At 38.8% G+C, this 19,866-nt stretch overlaps 1 protein-coding gene and 1 long non-coding RNA gene across 5 annotated transcripts in view; one reads left to right on the top strand and one right to left on the bottom strand.

The window, feature by feature from the left end:
- SRGAP1 (SLIT-ROBO Rho GTPase activating protein 1) overlaps window positions 1-19,866 on the top strand; it is a 271,551-nt gene that overhangs the window by 223,943 nt on the left and 27,742 nt on the right. Inside the window, exons 11-15 of one of the 4 annotated variants that reach the window (XM_041755347.1) lie at window positions 1,566-1,593; window positions 6,043-6,076; window positions 9,157-9,217; window positions 9,570-9,647; window positions 11,697-11,831. In XM_041755347.1, coding sequence (XP_041611281.1) covers window positions 1,566-1,593; window positions 6,043-6,076; window positions 9,157-9,217; window positions 9,570-9,647; window positions 11,697-11,831 — 336 coding nt within the window. Of the gene's footprint in view, window positions 1-1,565; window positions 1,594-5,431; window positions 5,535-6,042; window positions 6,077-9,156; window positions 9,218-9,569; window positions 9,648-11,696; window positions 11,893-19,866 lie in introns of those variants that run through there. The other 3 variants (XM_041755346.1, XR_005987824.1, XM_041755348.1) reach the window with 3 other exon arrangements.
- Window positions 11,991-13,899, bottom strand: LOC121491014. Its single transcript, XR_005987825.1, has 3 exons — window positions 12,868-13,899; window positions 12,311-12,437; window positions 11,991-12,132 (listed from the first exon to the last, which is right to left on the bottom strand). It is a non-coding gene; the product is annotated as an uncharacterized LOC121491014 (long non-coding RNA).

Raw genomic sequence — 19,866 nt, 5'->3', positions numbered from 1 at the left:
TATTACATATATTATATGATATATATTACATATATTACATATTACATATATTACATATTACATATATTACATATTACATATATTACATATTACATATATTATATGATATATATTACATATATTACATATTACATATATTACATATTACATATATTACATATTACATATATTACATATTACATATATTACATATTACATATATTACATATTACATATATTACATATTACATATATTACATATTACATATATTACATATTACATATATTACATATTACATATATTACATATTACATATATTACATATTACATATATTATATGATATATATTACATATATTACATATTACATATATTACATATTACATATATTATATGATATATATTACATATATAATATGTATATGTATGTATATACTATATATGTGATATATATTATATATACTATTTATTATTACATATAAAATATAAATATATATAACATATATTTATTATGTATAAAATATAAACATATAACAAATATATAAATATATATAACATATATTTATTATGTATAAAATATAAACATATAACAAATATATAAATATATATAACATATATTTATTATGTATAAAATATAAACATATAACAAATATATAAATATATATAACATATATTATATGATATATATTACATATATTACATATATATTACATATTACATATATTATATGATATATATTACATATATAATATGTATATGTATGTATATACTATATATGTGATATATATTATATATACTATTTATTATTACATATAAAATATAAATATATATAACATATATTTATTATGTATAAAATATAAACATATAACAAATATATAAATATATATATAAACCCATAAAACTTGGGTTTATATATTTATATATATATATAAATCAAAAAACTCATGTTTTAAGTGACAGGGAACTCTGGAAGGCTCTTAGCTTACAGGCTGTAGAATGTAGCATACTTTAATGTCCTTGTACTTAATTTCTGCCGGCATCATTCTGATTATAAAATACAACTTCTCACCTGACCGTATATTATAGAAAGAACACGAACTTAATATAAAGGAAGTAGAGTTTTCCAACTCTACTATTTCAAACTCTATTTCAGACTCTGGAAATAGAGTTTTCCCAACCCTATTTGACCACCTTCTCCTCCCCGGGTATCAATCAAGACAGGAAATAACTAACGTTCAAACTTCAGATGTGTTTTATCTGTATTTCCTTGTTAACCTAACAGTTAAGATTAAGCAACTATTTCATGTGTTCTGAGTAACAAATAAATATCCTGCCTCAAATTGCCATGTGAAACATGTTTCTCCTATCTATAGGATTTATTGAACTTTAGGCATAGATTTTATGAAATGTTTACTTTGAATTATTTGTCTGTCATTTTATGCTATCCTCATGCTTTCCACCATAAAATTTGTAAGTTATTATAAACTCAGCATCTTAAAATAAGGGATGGGTGTTACAAAAAATTACCAAATACACATTCCACTGATTCCATTCCTTTTACTTATTTCAATCTTGTTTTCCCACAGGTCACAGAGCTGAATATATGACTACAAGGTAGGAAAATATTTTATTGTAATTCATTGTGTCTCTTTTTTTTTTTTCTTTAATGACAAGCATCCATTCAGTGCTGTGAGAATGAACATGTTTTGTTAACACGGAAGATCATTTTGACTCGACAAAACATAGTAACGTGAAATGTTTGGGGTTCTCACCAAACCAGATTTGCTCTGGGAGATCTGAGCATTTCCCAGTGTAATTATAAAGCTCTTTAATGAGTAGACTGCTTAAGGAAGACCTAAATTGAATGGGCTTGGTTTATCTGATCCAAAACACTTTCAGTTCCTAGGAATAGTCTGATTTGATAATTTAATTAAGAAGCAACGTTATGTGCATATCTGCTATGTTAGCAAATAGAAAGCATGATCAGTTACTTTCTGCTCCTACTTTTCAATAAAACGTAGAAATATATCGAACCCTCAGGATTTTAGCTTCTTACCCCGTTTGGGTTCACATAAAGATTTAACTTTTAATATTACAGCCATCTTGCAATTTTTTTCTTTCTTTTTTTTTTTTCCTTTTTTCCATTCATAAAGGGATTTTGAAGCTACTTAAATTTGCTGAGAAAGAAAAGCCTTTTTGGAAGCAGATTAGATTCTGATTTAAGTTGGAAAAAGTTTGCAACTTTTATTTTTCTGTGCCAGCATTTCTGTAACAGAAATTATTCTAATTAACCTAGCTAGACTTTACACTCTTGAAGCAGAGTTCTCTTTGAGGTGAGAGGCATGTAGAACACTGGTGTGTGTGTGTGTGTGTGCGTGTGTGTGTGTGTGTTGCAATAATTGGCAAGTTGATTTTCAAGGCTCTATAATGCTTCTGCTGGGCAGTTTATTCAAAAGGAAGCCTCTCTTCTTGGTGAATCAACTAGAAAGATACACGTGGTGACTTGTCTAAATGTTACAAAAATACTGAGTTTTTTTTTTTCCTACCTCATGTGCATGACAGGAGGAATATTACTTCTGCATAATATGCAGTTTATGAAGATTTTTTTTCATATATATTATCTCTTTGTGCTATCGAGTGGTTAACCTGTTGTCTGTGTATTATAATTAATGTCAGGCACTTCAAAAACGATTTGTGTTAAAAAGGGAGGAATACAAATATATTAATCTGCAGTAAGAACTATCATTGCTAAAAGACTAGATACTCATGTTGACCCAACTCGTGCTTCCTCTCCTCCACATGGGGTCCTACACAGGAGGCCAGATTATCCAGAAGTCCTATGGGAGACACCAAACCAGAACGTGTCACACAACCCAAGTGTTGCATGGCATGGCCCCGGTTCTGTTCACTGGATGTGTACATGGTAAAGCCAGAGCCATCAGGCGCCTGATAAGCCACCTCTGCTGCAGAAAGTACTTTGCTAAGCACTCGGCAGTTTGTTTTCATGTCAGGTTTCTTTCCCAAAGACCGTCTTCACATCTGCCTCCTACTTTAGAATAGTCAGGAGAGGCAACTTGCAGGCCTGTGGTAGACAACTCAAGAGATATATCTTCCATTGCCCCAACCAGGGGTATTCTGCTCGTCTGAGTCACACAGGAACAATGATCTAGCCCTCCTAGGGGGCTTTGGCTCCACTACAGGATTTCCTTGTCCCATGAATTGGTGACCAAACGAGCGGAGTCTGTGTTCTTACCCCTTAGCTTTGTCAACAGCTCCAGGTGTCAGCAAGTGTGCAGCTCTGCTGGGCCTTGTCATAACTATTTTTTTTTTCCTAATTTCTGTGTTGGATGCTTTGAGATCTTGGGGCTTTGCTGATCTTAGAGGGGACTGTCACTCCCAAGGTTAGTCAATTCATTGAAATAGTGAAGGTCCAGTGCTCAAGTATGCCTTTTTGTGTGTGAACTATCCAATCCAGACCCTACCCCCCCAACCACACCCTTTAGGCTTTCACATTCAAGGTCACTCTCCCCCCTTCCTGATCACCACAAAGCCCAGTACCAGACAACTAGAATCAGTCCCTATTCCCCAGAGCCCACCAAAGTTATTCAATTTAGCCAATCCTAAACCTGCTTACCCTCCCTTGTTCATTCCTTCCAGTGGAAAACACAGCATTGCCTGCACTCTCTCTGCCTCCCCAACTGACCTCGGGTGTACCCCTTCCCCATGTAGTACCATGCCCCCTCCCCTTGGAGGTGTGGGTAACAAACTGCAATGGCAGTTGCTTCTGATCTGTTGGCTTCACCATACCTGAATAAAAATAAAGTCTACATTTTAAAACACTGGTAAAATAACGAAGGGCACCTGGGTAGTGCATTCAGTTGGGCATTGATGCTTGGTTTCAGCTCAACGTCACGAGATTGAGACCAGCGATGGGCTCTGCACTGAGGGCGGAGTCTGCTTGAGGCTCTCTTTCCCTCTCCCTCGGCCCTCTCTTCCCTCCCCCCATAAATAAATTAAATTTTAAAATCTTTAAAAAACACTTGTGAAATAATGAAAAGAGTGGCTGGAATCAAGCAAGTGCAGTTAAACCTCTTGGTGGGTGACTGTCTTGGTTCTTATGCCCACGAGATCCTTTCCTCTGTGAATAGCACAGAATCCAGGGTCTAGAAGAGATTTCAGAAACTTCAGCAGTGGCCGGACATGACATGCCCCCAGTAGAAGTTTCCATATTCACGTCTAGACACTTGCCTCTTAACCTCTCGAGCACGTGGGGCTTCGGGTGCTGCTTGCGCACACCCTGTTAGTCCTGTGAGCCCACCAGCTGGTTGAGTCTTAGAATTTACCGGTGGAAGGTGGGCAGGTTTGCTCCTCTGCCTCCCTTGATAGTGTAAGAATGTGATAGTATCTTATGAATCTAGTCCGTCTTCCTCATACTCTTGGGATTTTGTTGCTCACCTAGCCTCCGTAAGCTTCAGTGAACTGGAAAGGTAATTCTTCCTAGACAGTCTGCAGCCGTAATGAAGGGCTTTGCCTAATTTCCAGGTGTGACGTATACCCTCATGTAAGCCTTCCAATTAAGAAGTTAAAATTGGACTGTCTGGAGAGCAGTCCTGGGACTCTTCCACGTGTTCCAGTCAGCACAGTTGTAGAAGCTGAGTCAGGTGCTTCTGGCCTTCTGTGCTCTAAAGGAAGAGGCCAGAGAGGCTCCCTCTCTCCATGACAGAGCAAGATGATGCAGGGTCTCAATAGAGTGCGAGGTGTACCTGATACACATCTGTTAGACTAGCTTAGGCCTCGAAGCAAGCAGACTGGAGATGGAGAATCCAGAACAGAATAAAGGGGTGCCTCCTAATGCTCTAAATATTTAAGCAATGAGATAGTTTGTTATAAAGAAATAATAATTCATATGAGCCTGTATCCACCCCCTCCCCGAGAAAACACTGAAACCCCAAACTCATTTTTCACTTGTGACCCCACCAGTAGTCACTTTTGCATAAACTAAAGCCCCATTCGTATCTGAGGAATATTGAACAGATGAGATGTTATTTGCACTGAAGAATTATGTTGTAACTAAAAATGTTATATTTAATTTCTCATATTGGGATTTATCAAGAGCCCTGATTTTTATGACTCATTGGGTTTTCTGTGTGACTCATAAGCCAGTTGAGTTTGTAACACTTGGCCAGATATCCCATTTTTAAACAAACTAGCAAACAAATGTCATATACAGCGTGCAAGAAAAGGGGTAGTCTGAATGCATGGTTTGTATAGTTTTTGATTACATAGGTGAAAGTAAATAAATGGGAAAGGGGGGAAGGACTATTTTCCCCCATGGGTGGGGGTGGAGAGGGAACACAAGAATTCCTGTTTGTTTGATTTTGATGTGACCTATGGGTGTTTAATTTATTGTTTGATTTCTGCCGTGCTCAGTAATTATATTCCCTTCCCTTAGGCCTCCAAATGTTCCCCCTAAGCCCCAGAAACACAGGAAGTCCAGACCCCGCTCACAGTATAATGCTAAGTTGTTTAATGGGGATTTGGAAACATTCGTCAAGGTACTGGCACCAGCCATCTGAGTGGCTGATCTCCACGCTTCTTACTATAATGGTCTCAGCCTCTCATAAAAGGAGGCAGGTCATTATGTCCAAGTCTGTCCTGGGGCTCTTTGCTTTCCCAGAAAATCAATATAATATTTCCTGAAGTCAGAGAGGAAAGAATATTTGGTTTGAGTGCCTTCAGAAGAGAAAATAAATGTGGGTATTATGCTGGCAAAAGAGAAGGCCCTCTTCCTTTCTTAAAAAAATGGTGGGGCCATAATTTGTGCAAAAAGGAAAAGAGCTACCTGATAAAATACTATGTTTTTACTCATGCGAATTAGATGGCACAAAATTGTTAAAGTATATTGTTAGGGTAGCTCTGAAGCACAGCAAGAGTTTGGATTTCCCATGACTTTAGGAATTCATTATATTGGATAAATTGTAAGACCCTGTGGTCTGTATCTTGTATCTCTGCTGTGTTTACTCTGTCTTCTTTTTCATCCTGTATTTCTGATAATGCTTCTAGCCGAGGACGAAGGAACTCACACGCGAGACATCAGGTATAGTGCTACAGGGAGGCGAGGGCACAGCCTCTTTTGCTCCTGGTATCATTTTCAAATCATAATCATGCTTGGCTTTAATTAGATGTTTTAAGGTCTTTGAAAGAAAAATGTTTGCAGTTGGAAATTAGGTTTAAAAATAGGTTTTACTATTTATAGATTCCTCTCACTTACTATAGAAAGGAATTATAGAAATCAAACACTGATTTAAGAGGAATTGTTGTTTCTAGTAAAAGTGGATAAACAGTTTTTGGCTTACGTATTTGGCAGTTGTACTAAGTTTGAGTCGAGGGCTTTTGTTAAGGCAAGTCAATATTCAATACCAAATGCACGTTAGTACCGGATTATGGACCTTCGTATAAATTATACAAAAAAGAGAAGAGCTTTCTCTTTCGTGGCTAACATTTTATGTCACGGACTCCAGTGTTTCTGAAGAGTAAATTTATGTAGGAAACCACATCATTAGCAACCTCCCTTAATATGTTACAGATGTCTTCATGTCTTTAAAGGGAGATCTTGTCAAATATGTGCACTAATGGGTAAAAAATGTGTGTGTGCGCATGTGGCAAGGACAGATAGATAGATAGATACACATATGCTTGCACACACACAGAGATTGAAAGCCACTGGACAGTCTAAATTGCAATCACAAACCCACTGCTGTAAGCCTCCAAAGAGCCTTATTGGCTCTAATTTAATATAAAATGATTGTCAAATTTGATTAGTTTCCCAGCCCCAGGCTTATAAGCAGGGGCAAATTAGATGGAGAGAAGGGTAGATAAAGATAAGATGAGAGCAGAGATGTGCAGCTGATGGCCTGGCAGAGAAAGGATATAGAAAAGCTCAAAGAAACAAGTGTATGATTCCGTTATATTTGATAACACAGTACAAGGGTGACTGCTTAAGATGCTAGGATAGCTCACATTTTTAAATCATTTTTTCATTAAGAACAGTTAATGGAAACCAAATTTAGGTACTAAAGAAGGAGCAAACCAGTTATCATGGGCAATTCACTTAGGTAAGCTCTTGCACTTCCCAGATGGCATATTAGAGAATCTTGGGTTATAGCAGTGAAACAGTGGATCTCGAGATCCCTGTGCTTCTGAAAAGTGCTCCATCAGTTGAGGTCCCCACAACATCACTGTGAGACAGCAAGAGCAAATCAGCTTTCCTTTTTCCTGTGGGGAAACTGAGGCACAAAGGGATAGATTTGAATGGTACGTGGAGCACAGCCCATTGTTTCACTTCTTATAAAATATTTTCCACCACAGCATCTGGCATCCATGAAATGAAATCAAAACACACACACACACACACACACACACACACACACACACACTTATTCCTTTTTTGACCACAAAATTCATTGTATCTGAATAAAATACTGATGGTAAGCAAACGATTGGCAGTTACTTGAGTAAATGTAAAAACGAAAAGATTTTTTTAAATAATGTACAAACTTAAGACATTTTTATTTAGAACTCTCTTAGTGCAAACATTTTTCTTTTAATAACATTTTATTCTTTCTTTTTGTTTTAATACTAAGTTCTCAGCAGAAGTGCGAACTAATATTCTCCTTTTATCACTTACATTTAAATATTTGTTGCTCTTTTAGATTAGTGTTAAGTGAATTGTTCGTGTAAGAGTTACTTCCCCTAAAACACACTTGTATCTTAAAGAAAAATCCCCTCACATACTCAGTAATTGTCGATGTAATTACATTGCTCTTCTTGAGCTAACTAGTCCACACTAAAGAGTTTTTATTCTTAAGGACCTTCTCTAAGAAATTAATAAAATGTACATCCCTAAAACAAATTAGCTAATTAGAGAAGCTTAATACATTCTCCAGAAGTGATTGAAGCATTAACTGGTTTACACACTGATTAGATGGTCTTAAAACCTAAAATAAAACTATTCCTCACAAGTGTATTAGCCATTCTAGGAATAGTAAAGAGTTTTAATGGCTCAGCTGCATTATTCCCAGTCCTTCCCCTGTTACTTAAGTGGAAAGGTTAGTGGATTCTGAATTGTTCTAATATATTAAAGCAACCAAATTCTTCTTGTGTTTCAGAATAAAATTCCTCATGAATTAGTACCTGATGTCTGCTAATTCATTTTGAACCTCCATGTTTCCTGTAAAGATCTAATTTCTGAAAGAGCAGAGTCTTTAAAAGTTCATGAAAAATAATTCCATAGTCAGTAACCTTCTTTAACTACATGGAGTGCATGGCATTGATACATATTTAACTGTGACTTCAGCAGCTCCTTCATCTCATCTGTCATCCTATACATGTTTTAAAACATTTCCAGAATTCACATTTGTTTAGTAGAGTGCACTGACTATATTACAAGACGTGGGGAAAGAGGCCAAAAAACTGCCCCTTCCTCAGGAAACAAGATCTAATGGGATGTGCATTTGTGCAGTTTTTTCATAAGCCTAAAAACGATGAAAAATCTATAAGGATGAGTAAGTTCTGATGCAAACCAAATGGATATATAACACATTATAATTATCTATAAAGCAATCTTCATATCATGCATCTGGAAGCATGTAAGTTTGTTTTATAACAGTTATCATCCAGATGGCGTGCTCTCAGGGATGTCATGGAGAGGATCCCGAGATGTCTGAAAGGTTGGGTTTAGTGACCAGTACAGCCAGTCAGCCCTAAGATGCTGTGGTTGGAATACACAGAGTTCTCTATAGGTCCATTAGATTAATTACTTATATAAATAACCCTTAATAAAAGGAGTGATTCATGTCTTCACTTTGATACATGAGCCTAAAAATAAGTAAAAGAGATGAATTAGCTTTGACATCTTTAGACATAACAGAAGAGACTGAAACAGAATTGCCTTAATCGTATTTAATTTGGTTTGCTCCAGAACTGAAATATACCTTTGGTTAAATATAATTTTTATTTTTGGCCTTAGTGGAACATTTTAGAGGGGGAAGTATTTGGAAATGATCATCTAAAAGAGTAAAAAAGTACTCCTCAATTAAGGTTACACTGTGAACTTTATTATTATGTGTGATTTATGCCTCTCTTTTTTGGTTGACTGGTTTCCATCTCTTTACCCAGGACTCGGGACAGATTATCCCTCTCATTGTGGAAAGCTGTATTCGGTTCATCAATCTCTATGGTAAGGCATAAACTATGGAATTCTTCTTTTGTTTTTTGGGTTTTTTTATTTTATTTATTTATTTATTTATTTATGAAATTGCATGCTTCTGATGTAATCTTTTTGGGGTTTTTTTTAAAACGATTGATTGATTGATTTATGTAATTGCTACACCCAACGTGGGGCTTGAACTCACAACCCTGAGATCCAGAGTCACATGCTCCACTGACTGAGCCAGCCAGGTGCCCCTGAAATTCTTACTTAAAAAAAAAATCCTTAGGGTCACTTTCATTTAACGTTTGGTTATTGGGAAAAGGGGGACCTAGAGGTTGTGATGGGATTTCTCAACCTCTCCATCTTCTGTTCTCTTTAGGTCTTCAGCATCAGGGGATTTTCAGAGTGTCTGGTTCCCAGGTGGAAGTCAATGATATTAAAAATTCATTTGAGAGAGGTAACTGCATGTCTGTACCCATAAGCAAACCATGTCAAAAAGGCATCATCTGCTCTAGATTAAAGTGACATACTCATTCCGTATATTGGAAGTGACTCATCCCAGCTGCACGTCAGGAATGTTTTCCTTCCTCTTAATACCACCCCCAGACTCCTTCCCCATGACCTTAGTTGGTGCCTTACTCTCGTTGTAATTGGCTATCAAATAAATCCTACTGCACTGTTACTTCGCACATTATAACTAGCAAAACACTTTAGTGTTAGGCAGACCCAGAATCAGATCACTCTTCCAGTTACTGATCATTTGATTTCAGTCACGTTACTCCTCTCCTGTTTGGGCCTCAGTTTCATCATCTGCGGAATTCTAGGATTGGTGTAAGGATTAGGTATAATCAATGAAAATGCCTGACTCTGTGGGGATGGCTTAGTTATTAATGCGCCTCGATTATAATGATTTCTATCATGTCCACTCCTGGCTACGTCTGCACCTTCCTTCCTCGGCTTGGAGGTCAAGCCAAGCATGCAGAGTGAGGGGCATCATGGCATGGAGGCAAGGCAAGCTTCTCTCTCTCTCTGCCCCTTTTCCCTTGGCAGAGAGCCCTTGAAATTTTGAAACCTTGGTGGAAGTGGTAAACTTGGAGCCAGATTGTTTTCCTGTTCCAAGTTCTGTGACTGAAAATGATGTGTAGAGCAGAGTAGCCTGCCCTCTCAGCAGCTAAGCGGTCCACGTCTCTTATAGGAACCATATTCAGCATAATTTGAAATATATAAAAGCATCGATTTCCTGTGCCAGTCCCCACAAGCAAACTGCTTCATTATTTTTCCTTGGAAAATCCCCTAGTATTTGTTATTTGTTTCTGATCTCTTTGGGTGAGGCATTCTCCCAGTGGGGGGGGGGGGGGGGATATTTTGATGAATTTGTGTTCAGTGATCTGCCAAAGAAAGTGGAGAAAAAGGAATCACAAGTCCCTGAAAATAAGCTGCCTAAGAGGCCAAAAAAAAAAAAAAAAAAAGTTTGGAATGTACAGTTTTTTATGAACCTTGGAACAGACCTGTGATTAAAAATGATTAAAAATTGGAGTTTGATTTTGATTTCATTAAGGCTGCATATTATGTTGAGCTTAAGAAATGTTTTTTAAATTCTTAATTTTAATCTCAAAAAAAAAAAAAAGAATTTTAATCTCAATTTAATTCTCAGGGGAGTGGAATAGCCATGCCAATTATGTACATTTTAAAACTGCTTACCATAAAGAATAATATAATTTCATATCTGTGATATATTTTTTAAATTTCTACCTTTTATACAAATCCCTGGTACTGGGGATCCCTGGGTGGCGCAGCGGTTTAGCGCCTGCCTTTGGCCCAGGGCGCGATCCTGGAGATCCGGGATCGAATCCCACGTCGGGCTCCCTGCATGGAGCCTGCTTCTCCCTCTGCCTGTGTCTCTGCCTCTCTCTCTCTGTGTGTGTGTGTCTATCATGAATAAATAAATAAAATCTTAAAAAAAAAAAAAATCCCTGGTACTATTAAGGGTACATTTTCAAATTCCTCTGATTCCCAAATCTTCCACTGTTGAATGCAGCTTTCATATGTGCCATGAACACCATTGTGTCATTGCGGGAAACATTTGTTCAATTGTAGGTATTCACCATTAGATGCATCCTATATATTTCTGATATTGTGACTATATTGTATTTTTTTTCCCAGTAGGATAAAATACAGAATGTAGTATTTGAATTCATGTCAAGCTAAGATTAGATTTTAACTTTAAGTCCCACAATATTTTATTTTAAGATTTGAGTAACTCGTAAGGGATTATTTGGTAACATAAGATATTTAAAAAGCTTTATTTCAGCAAACTATTTTTAGGTTAATCATGGGTTGGGATATCTCAACCAATTATTTTAATTTTAGTACCATATAATCTTTCATAAAGCATAATTAAAAGATACATGTATATATAGAAATGGGTGTGAGTATAGAAACATATTTTTGTTCAGAGAAAAAAAGAGAAAGCACTGTGCACGTAACTAATTTTTTTTTTTTGTAGGTGAAAACCCCTTGGCTGATGACCAGAGTAACCATGATATTAACTCAGTTGCTGGCGTTCTGAAGCTCTATTTCCGTGGGCTGGAAAACCCCCTCTTTCCTAAGGAAAGATTTAATGATCTGATTTCTTGTATCAGTAAGTGGATTTCTTTCTTTTTTTTTTTTTATAAAGTCTTTTCCTACCAGAACTGTTTCACTAACCAATTTCCTGGAAAAGGCAGTGACCCCTCTTCACATATCCTCCCCCTAACCATTACCCCATTACCACCAAATTTTTGAGACCATTTGTTTTCTTTCTGGATCCAACATGAGTCATCCTCCCAGCTGTGGCCTCTCCCTCAACTGAGTGGGTTTCGCTCCTGAACATCACAAGCTCCATAGCCCAAGAGCTTCCCACTTAGTGGTTGGAATAGAGCAGAAAGGCAGGTGCCAACCTGCTAAGGGAGAAGAGGAAGTTGTAAGCATGGGATGTGACTTCTTTTTTGGCTTTTGGCTCTTCTCTTTCTTTGCCAGTCTTTGGACGGGAGTAATTTTTCCATCTGGTTATGTCCAGAACTAAGGTAAAATGACATAAATGGTCATTAGTACGGTGCAGGGATGCCAGATGGTAATTACCTGTCCGCGGGCATCCGCAGCCAATAGGCAGAGCTGCTCTGAGACTAATGCAGGACATCCCATGACACTGATGATGATGAACAGCAGCAGATAGAGCATGCTGGTTTATTCAGGGAGGCTTCTGACACTATAGGACAGAAGGTGAAAGTAATAATCCTGGGAATTAGGTATTAACCACATGGAGTTCCATTCCTCCCAAAATGCCATGCCCTTCTTAGTCTCAGTTCCCAGGCAGGAGCCTAGAGCTGACTCAGATCACATAGCAAGGACAGTAAGAATACGGATCGAGGGCACCTGGGTGGCTCAGCGGTTGAGCGTCTGTCTGTCTTTGGCTCAGGGCGTGACCCCAGGGTCCTGAGATCGAGTCCCACGTCAGGCTCCCTGCAAGAAGCCTGCTTCTCCCTCTGCCTGTGTCTCTGCCTGTCTGTGTCTCTCATGAATAAATAAATAAATGTTTAAAAAAAAAAAAAAGAAGGACCAAGTGCCTCTGAGGAAGAAACCTCACCCACCCCCCACTTCCCAACCAGTTTACCTTCCAATCCCCAAGTCCTACTGACCTCAAAAATCCTTCCAGCTTGCACTTCCTTGCCCGTTGCCATCACCAGTGGCTGGTGGCTCCTCCCTGGGGCTGCTGCTAACAGTCTCCTCGGTGGACTCCATCCCTGCTTCTGGGTTGTGTCATCTTTTGCCACCACCCCCGTCCTCCGGGCCATTCCATCCTTCACCCTGCCCCTGGATCCGACAGGGCAGATTGGGTTATGTCACTCCCACCCACCCCCCCTTTTTAAGACCTATTGCAGATTTCCCACCTGAAGGCACAGCCTGGGTATGACCAGCTCATAGAATCGAATTCTTCCTCTATCTGATCTCTTCCTACTCGCGTGCACGCCTCTCCTGCCACCCTTTCCTTGTTTAAATATCAGCAGTAGCAAACAGCAGCATGCCAGGCCATCGCCTACCTGCGTGCCTTTGCCCACTCTCTTTGGTCCGCTGTCTCTGGTAGCTGTTTGGCATCTGCTGTGAAGGCTCTCCTGATCTGGCGCTCCTCCTAGCCTGCCATCCTCACCACCACCCCAGCAGAGCCAGCCACTCTCTCCTCTACTGACATTCCACTGTGTGCGTAGGTCCATCATTTTTCTTAATGCCCCACATTGACAGTGTTTAACCCCTTCCCCCTCTGCTAGGGAGAGAATTCAAGAAAGAGGCTCCAAACGCAGGCTTTGGGCTCCAATAGCCTAGGTCCAGATTGCTCCCCAGCTCTGTGACCTTCGGCAGGTTTCTTACCCTCTCTGCATGTAGTTCCATCAGCTGTCAGGTAGGGAGCATAGCAGACCGTATATATCACAGGGCTGTGAGCATTCAGTGAGTATTAATACCTGTAAAGGGCCAAGAAGAGTGCCTGGCAAAGAGTATATTCCATGAAATGCCTCCAGTGAACTCCAAGGCCTGTGAGGTCTTAATAGATTATTCAATTTTGCAGCCCTTAATACTCGGCAGGGTGAATTCCAGGTATGTGCTAAGTACCGAATTCATAGTTGTCAATTGTCTTCACCAAAATTCCTTTGGTGGAATTCATGCCTAAAATCCTGGCTCTCACTGGACTGAGTTCCCCGGTCGTTATTCCCCCTACCCCCATCCCACACAGCCTGATGTTTTGTGTTGGATTCAGAAATGTGCCTGTGGTGTCCATTCCAAGGCCCTTACACAGCCTGAGTCATCACAGCAGGCCTGTGACCCAGCTGGAAAGATCAGAAAAGGAGGTGTCATGCTTCTGGAATTCTCCTTTGGCCTTGTCCAAGAGATTTTCCTTACATCCTAGCCAGAAAGCTTTAATCTGGAAAAATAATAAGGCACTGTACGGTGCTTAGTGGTTTTCTAGGTACATACATCCTATCAGCGTTTCTGCTCACATGTACCAGTAGGATAAAGCACCTTGGACTGCCTTGTCTGTATTGTAGAAGGACTTCATACTTTCACTGACCAAGAAATATTATTTCCTTGTGGTTGTTAAAATCTGAACCATAGAGTCAGAAAGATCAGGGTTCAAATGCTAGCTTCACCACTTGGTAACTTGGTAACCTTGGGCAGAGATTGATACTTAATCTTACTGAGTTATCTGCTGTTTTACCTATTTCATAAAGTCTGTGTGAAGAATAAATGAGATGATTCTTATAAAGTGCAGCATTGTGCCTGGCACACGGTAAACCCCAATAAATGTTGCTAGCTATCATCATGGCAACCGTTACAAGTACCCCCACTATGATCTGAGGTCATCTATGCCAGCACCTCGGTTAGCCACTTACCAGTCTGTTTCTTGACATAATTATCTCGCATGCATTTAGAAATGATGCTAGTATAACCCAGAAGCATCGTTGTGGTGGTTCCAGCATGATTTTTCCCAGCCCATAAAGTGTTTCGTAACAACTGAAGTCAAGCTGTCTCACAGTGGAAGAGTCAGGCTTAGCAAAATATGAGGACCATCGGGGAAGAAAATGGAAAATCTATGGAAATATCTTTCTTTTCATGCAGTGTCTTACGTGTGCAACTGAAGAAGTTGCAAAGACATCCCCACTGTATTAAAACAGTAGATTGATTAGAGAATAAATAATAAATAAATAAATAAATAAATAAATAAATAAATAAATATAAATAAATAAAAATAAAACGGTAGATTGATGAAAAACAATGGATTAATCATCCTCAGGTTAGGGGCACCTGGGGGGCTCAGTTGGTTAAGCATCTGCCTTCGGCTCAGGTTATGATCCCGGGGTCCAGGAATCAAGCCCTGCATCAGGCTCCCTGGTCGGTGGGGAGCCTACTTCTCCCTCTCCTCCCTGCTTGAGCTCCTCTGTCGCTGTCTCTGTCTGTCTCTCTCTCTCTCAAGTAAATAAAATCTTTTTTAAAAATTAAAAAAAATAATCCTCGGATTAATTTTTATGAAAATAGTCTCTATCCCAAGACCTGCATCTCAGAGAAGCAGGAGTCCAGGGCTTAAGCCTGCTAAGGATGCTAATCAGTAGACATTTACCTGTGCTGGTAAGTTAAGTAGTATTGTCCCTGTTTTGGTTAGTGCTGTAGATACAGAGTTGCATAGTGTTGAGCTGTCTACCCCAACCCTACTTTTCCCCATAAGTCCTGTTATATTTTAGTGCATAGTTTTGCAGAATAGGATGTTTTTCAAGAACACATAATGAGTGACGCTGTATATAATGACACCTTTTCTTCCAACATCTAATCTCTTAAAAAGGAGGGGATTTCTAGCCATTATTGAGTATTGATCTCTAAGCATTTTCTCATACCAGTGTGACCTGGATGTACCATGTTTTTTCTGGATTTTCATTAAATTCTTTGAGAATGGTATAATATGTCATTCATCCTTATGTCTTCTCATCGATGTTAGGATTTTTGATCATTTGAACCATTGGTTAATTGCCTACGATCTGCAAAACTTTCTAGGGATTCAAAGACTTGATTTTTGCATTCAGAAGGTTTAAAAAAGAATAAGGGAGTGGAGATATTTACAAATAAATGCAGTCTAAGTATGTAATAGAAGCACAAAGATTTAGAAACTCTAGGAGAAAGAGAGAGATCTCACATGAGTTGATTGTTTTTATCCATGTCATCTTCTCTTAGCATTGTCATAATTGGATTGATTTTTCCTATTAAGTAAATATCGGGATCCCTGGGTGGCGCAGCGGTTTGGCGCCTGCCTTTGGCCCGGGGCGCGATCCTGGAGACCCGGGATCGAATCCCACATCGGGCTCCCGGTGCATGGAGCCTGCTTCTCCCTCTGCCTGTGTCTCTGCCTCTCTCTCTCTCTCTCTGTGACTATCATAAATAAATTTAAAAAAATTAAAAAAAAAAAGTAAATATCATGTGATATTTACTTTGTATAGAAAAATCTTCCCTTTGCATCTTTTTTAAGAGTTTATGTAGGTCTCTGAAGCTCCTGAGGGGCTCAGTTGGCAAAGGCCAAGCATCCAACTCTTGATTTGGGCTCAGCTCATGATCTCAGGTCGTGATATCGAGCCCCCCTCCCCAGTGGGCTCTATGGGACTCCTCTCCCTCTCTCTAAAATAAATCTTAAAAAAAAAAAAAAGTTTACATAGGTCTCTGGTTACCACTACTTTTTGCTTACTTATTTTTGGAGCATTTGGGAAAGATGTTTTTTTAAGTGATAAGTTATTAATGTGGGACATTTTATTTATGTCCCAAAATACTATAGTCTCTGGAAGCTTGCAAATATATGTAGTAAAAGAAAATGGGTATTAGCATGCTCTCGCTCACTCTCTCTCAAAAAAAAAAAAAAAAAAAACTTATCTGGATAAAGACCTAGATGACTCCAGTGCAATATAAATTTGAAGTGACAAACTTGGTAGTTTCTCACCCGAAGATTGTTTGTGTTTGGTTGGGTTTTTTGTTTGTTTGTTTTTGTTTGTTTGTTTTTAAACCATCCACTTTGTGAATAGTTTTGTAACTGCTCCAGACTAGGCCCACATATTCTAGGCAGCTTCTAGAATGTACATATACCATGGCTTTGAGATTCCCTGGGGTGGAAGTCCAAAAGACTTGCCCTAGATGAGCTAATCAAACAATTCGTGATCTTTCCTGGCTGCCTCAGGGCTGAGCCCAGATGACACATTTGCACTTCATCTTACATTTTGTGTTACTGTCTAGATGACTACTTGAGCACAAGGAAACTTTTTTTTTTAGGAGAGCCTTTTACCTATCACAGTACCAACATGTGGTCTTGGAGAATACTTGAAAAATACACAGATGCACGTAGAACAAAATACGATCCCCCATCCTCAAAGAGAATCAGTGGTGTATAGACATTTTGTTGCATGTCCTTCTGCTCTTTTTATATTCATACGCACACACAATTTTTTTAACAACCAAAGTGGAACTGTACTGTCCATTTTGTTCATAATCAACCTTCTGTTTGACTCTTTTATTATACATAATTTCAAACATCTGTAAAAAAGATACAAAAAATTGTAATGAACCCCAGTATAAACAATCACCTAACTTTAACAATTTTCATTTCTTGGACAAAATTATCCCATTTCTATCCCTTCCATCATCTCCCTGACATTCTAACACTTCCTCTGCATATACAAATCTCTGGAAGATGAGGATTCTTTTTTTTTTTATACAAACATAGCCATGATGTCATTGTTAGACCTTAAAAAATAACAATAATTCCTAAATTCACAGAACTCAATCTATTAATGATTATTAGAAAGATTTGCAAGCATTTCATTTCCTACTTAGACGAGCAGCTGGTAATTCTCATATTGAGGCTAAGCCAAGATTCTTCTAAATGTACTAGGACATCTTTTGGTTTTTCTCTTTCCCTTTTCATTCACACACATATGCTATTGATGCACACAACTGATTAAGACCTTGATGTTGTTAGAACCTAACAGTGAACCTAAAAATGACCTGGGACTAGCAAACTCACCTTGAACGCTGCCCGTTCAGCTTTGCAGCTCAGAAATATTTGTGTGGCTGCCCTTAAATAAACCATCTCTAAATGTGGCCATTCATTTCCTTCCCTGCTGTCATACTTGAGGATGAATTTGCATCTGGTGATTTATTATTTGTTTTCTGACAAATACTTTTGCAAATAGTGCCAAATAGAGGAACTGGCATTTCCAGAGTGTAATGGCCATTTGTGTTTTTTGCCATTTTCTGAAGTAACTTGTGTTTGTGTAGTGAATTTTTCACACACGTTCACACGGAGCCATCAGAGCCCCATGCTGTGAAGTTGGGATGCTGACCTGGGAACCTGGCAGGGCTGGGAAAAAAAAACATGAACAAGCCTAGGGAGCTTGGAGCATGTGACCAAGATTGGATGAATTTCACTTTTCCCTAATTACATGAGATCCTGGATTGTGGAAACAAGGGCCAGCTTAAAAGAAATCCAGATGAAATACTGATTTTTCCTTACTGACAACTTTTCTGCGGGGAAGAAAAGATGCATCTTTTCATGGGGCATAAAATTGTGAAAGACTATGAATTGCCACACTCAGAGGCAGCTGGGAAGGCACATTAATCAGAGCGTATGGAGCAACCATAAATTTCCACCTGCTAACTGGACTCTGGAGAGTAAATGAGTCATTAGTACCAGAGCACGGCTCCTGTAGGATGTACGCTGCAGGCCTGTTGAGCAAGCAGCCAGGTAATACCTGAGTCCTGCCCACAGCCACCATGCTCTGAGGCCTTCGGGACAGATGGATTTGCTACTAGTTCAGGAAAGCCAGCAGTTCTGTTTTGCTTTGATTTATGTTTATGGTGGTTGCAGAGAATGTATACCAGCCTCCCATAATTTCATCTAGTCCTTTTGGTATCATTTTTTTGTACATTCTTGTTGCCTTTCTCTCCTGAAATCTTTCATTTGCGTCTCATGATGCCTTCCTCCCCCAATTCTTTTTAAATTGTGGTAAAATTTATAGAACATAAAGCTTATCATCCTATCCATTTTTAAGTGTACAGTTCAGTGGCATTAAATACATTCACACTGTTGTGTAATCACCACCACTGCCCATCTCTACAACTTTTTCATCCTCCCAAACTGAAGCTCTGCGCCCAGAAAGCAACTCCCCCTAACCCCTGACAACGTTGCACTGTGCTGCTTTCTGCCTCTGTGACCTTGACTACTCTAGATACCTTGTGTAATTGGAATCAAACAGTATTTGTCTTCTTGTGGCTTGCTTATTTTACTTAGGTTGTCTTCAAGATTCATCCAGGTTGTATGAGAATTTCATTTCTTTTTTAAGGCTGAATAAGGTTCCTTGGATATATATATATATATATATATATATATATATATATATCATTTGTTTATCCACTCATCCATCAGTGATTGTTTGGGTTATTTCTGCCTCTTGGCTGTCACAAATAATGCTGCTCTGAAATTGGTATATCGATACCTGTTCTGTGGAAGTGTTGAATCACGGTATTGTATGCCTGGAACTAAAACTACACTGTATGTCAACCAACTGGAATTTAAATAAAAAACTTTTTAAAAGTCAATTAGTTAAAAGAAAAGTAACCACCAAACAAACAAACAAACAAATACCTGTTCCCCAGGGTTTTGTTGTTTTTTTCTTTTAAGATTTTTAAAAATTTATTCATGAGAGACACAGGCAGAGGGAGAAGCAGGCGCCCTGCAGGGAATCCGATGTGGGACTCGATCCCAGGACCCCAGGATCACGACCTGAGCCGAAGGCAGATGCTCAACCACTGAGCCACCCAGGCGCCTCCCCACCACCCCCCACCACCAGTTATGTTTAAATGAAAGTCTGAAACTACTTTTAAGGGGTAGGGGGAACTCACTTTAGAACTGAGAGATTGAAACAAGAGGATCTTAAATTAAGCCTCTTGGGTGTAATGCCTGTGTCTTCTTCTAGCCTGAAAATGGCTTGTCCACTCTGGGATTTGACAAAGATTAAAGATCAGTGACATATGAAGAGTAGTTCCTTTCATATTATTTCCCTTTTTTTCTCTAAGACCCCAAATTAGGCTGAAGTTGCTAAAGCCTTCTCCCTGAC

Source organism: Vulpes lagopus, chromosome 5 (genome assembly GCF_018345385.1).
Source record: "Vulpes lagopus strain Blue_001 chromosome 5, ASM1834538v1, whole genome shotgun sequence".
Taxonomy (NCBI): Eukaryota; Metazoa; Chordata; class Mammalia; order Carnivora; family Canidae; genus Vulpes; species Vulpes lagopus.
Note: the sequence above shows the minus strand (reverse complement) of the source record. Positions and strands in the feature narration are given on the sequence as shown.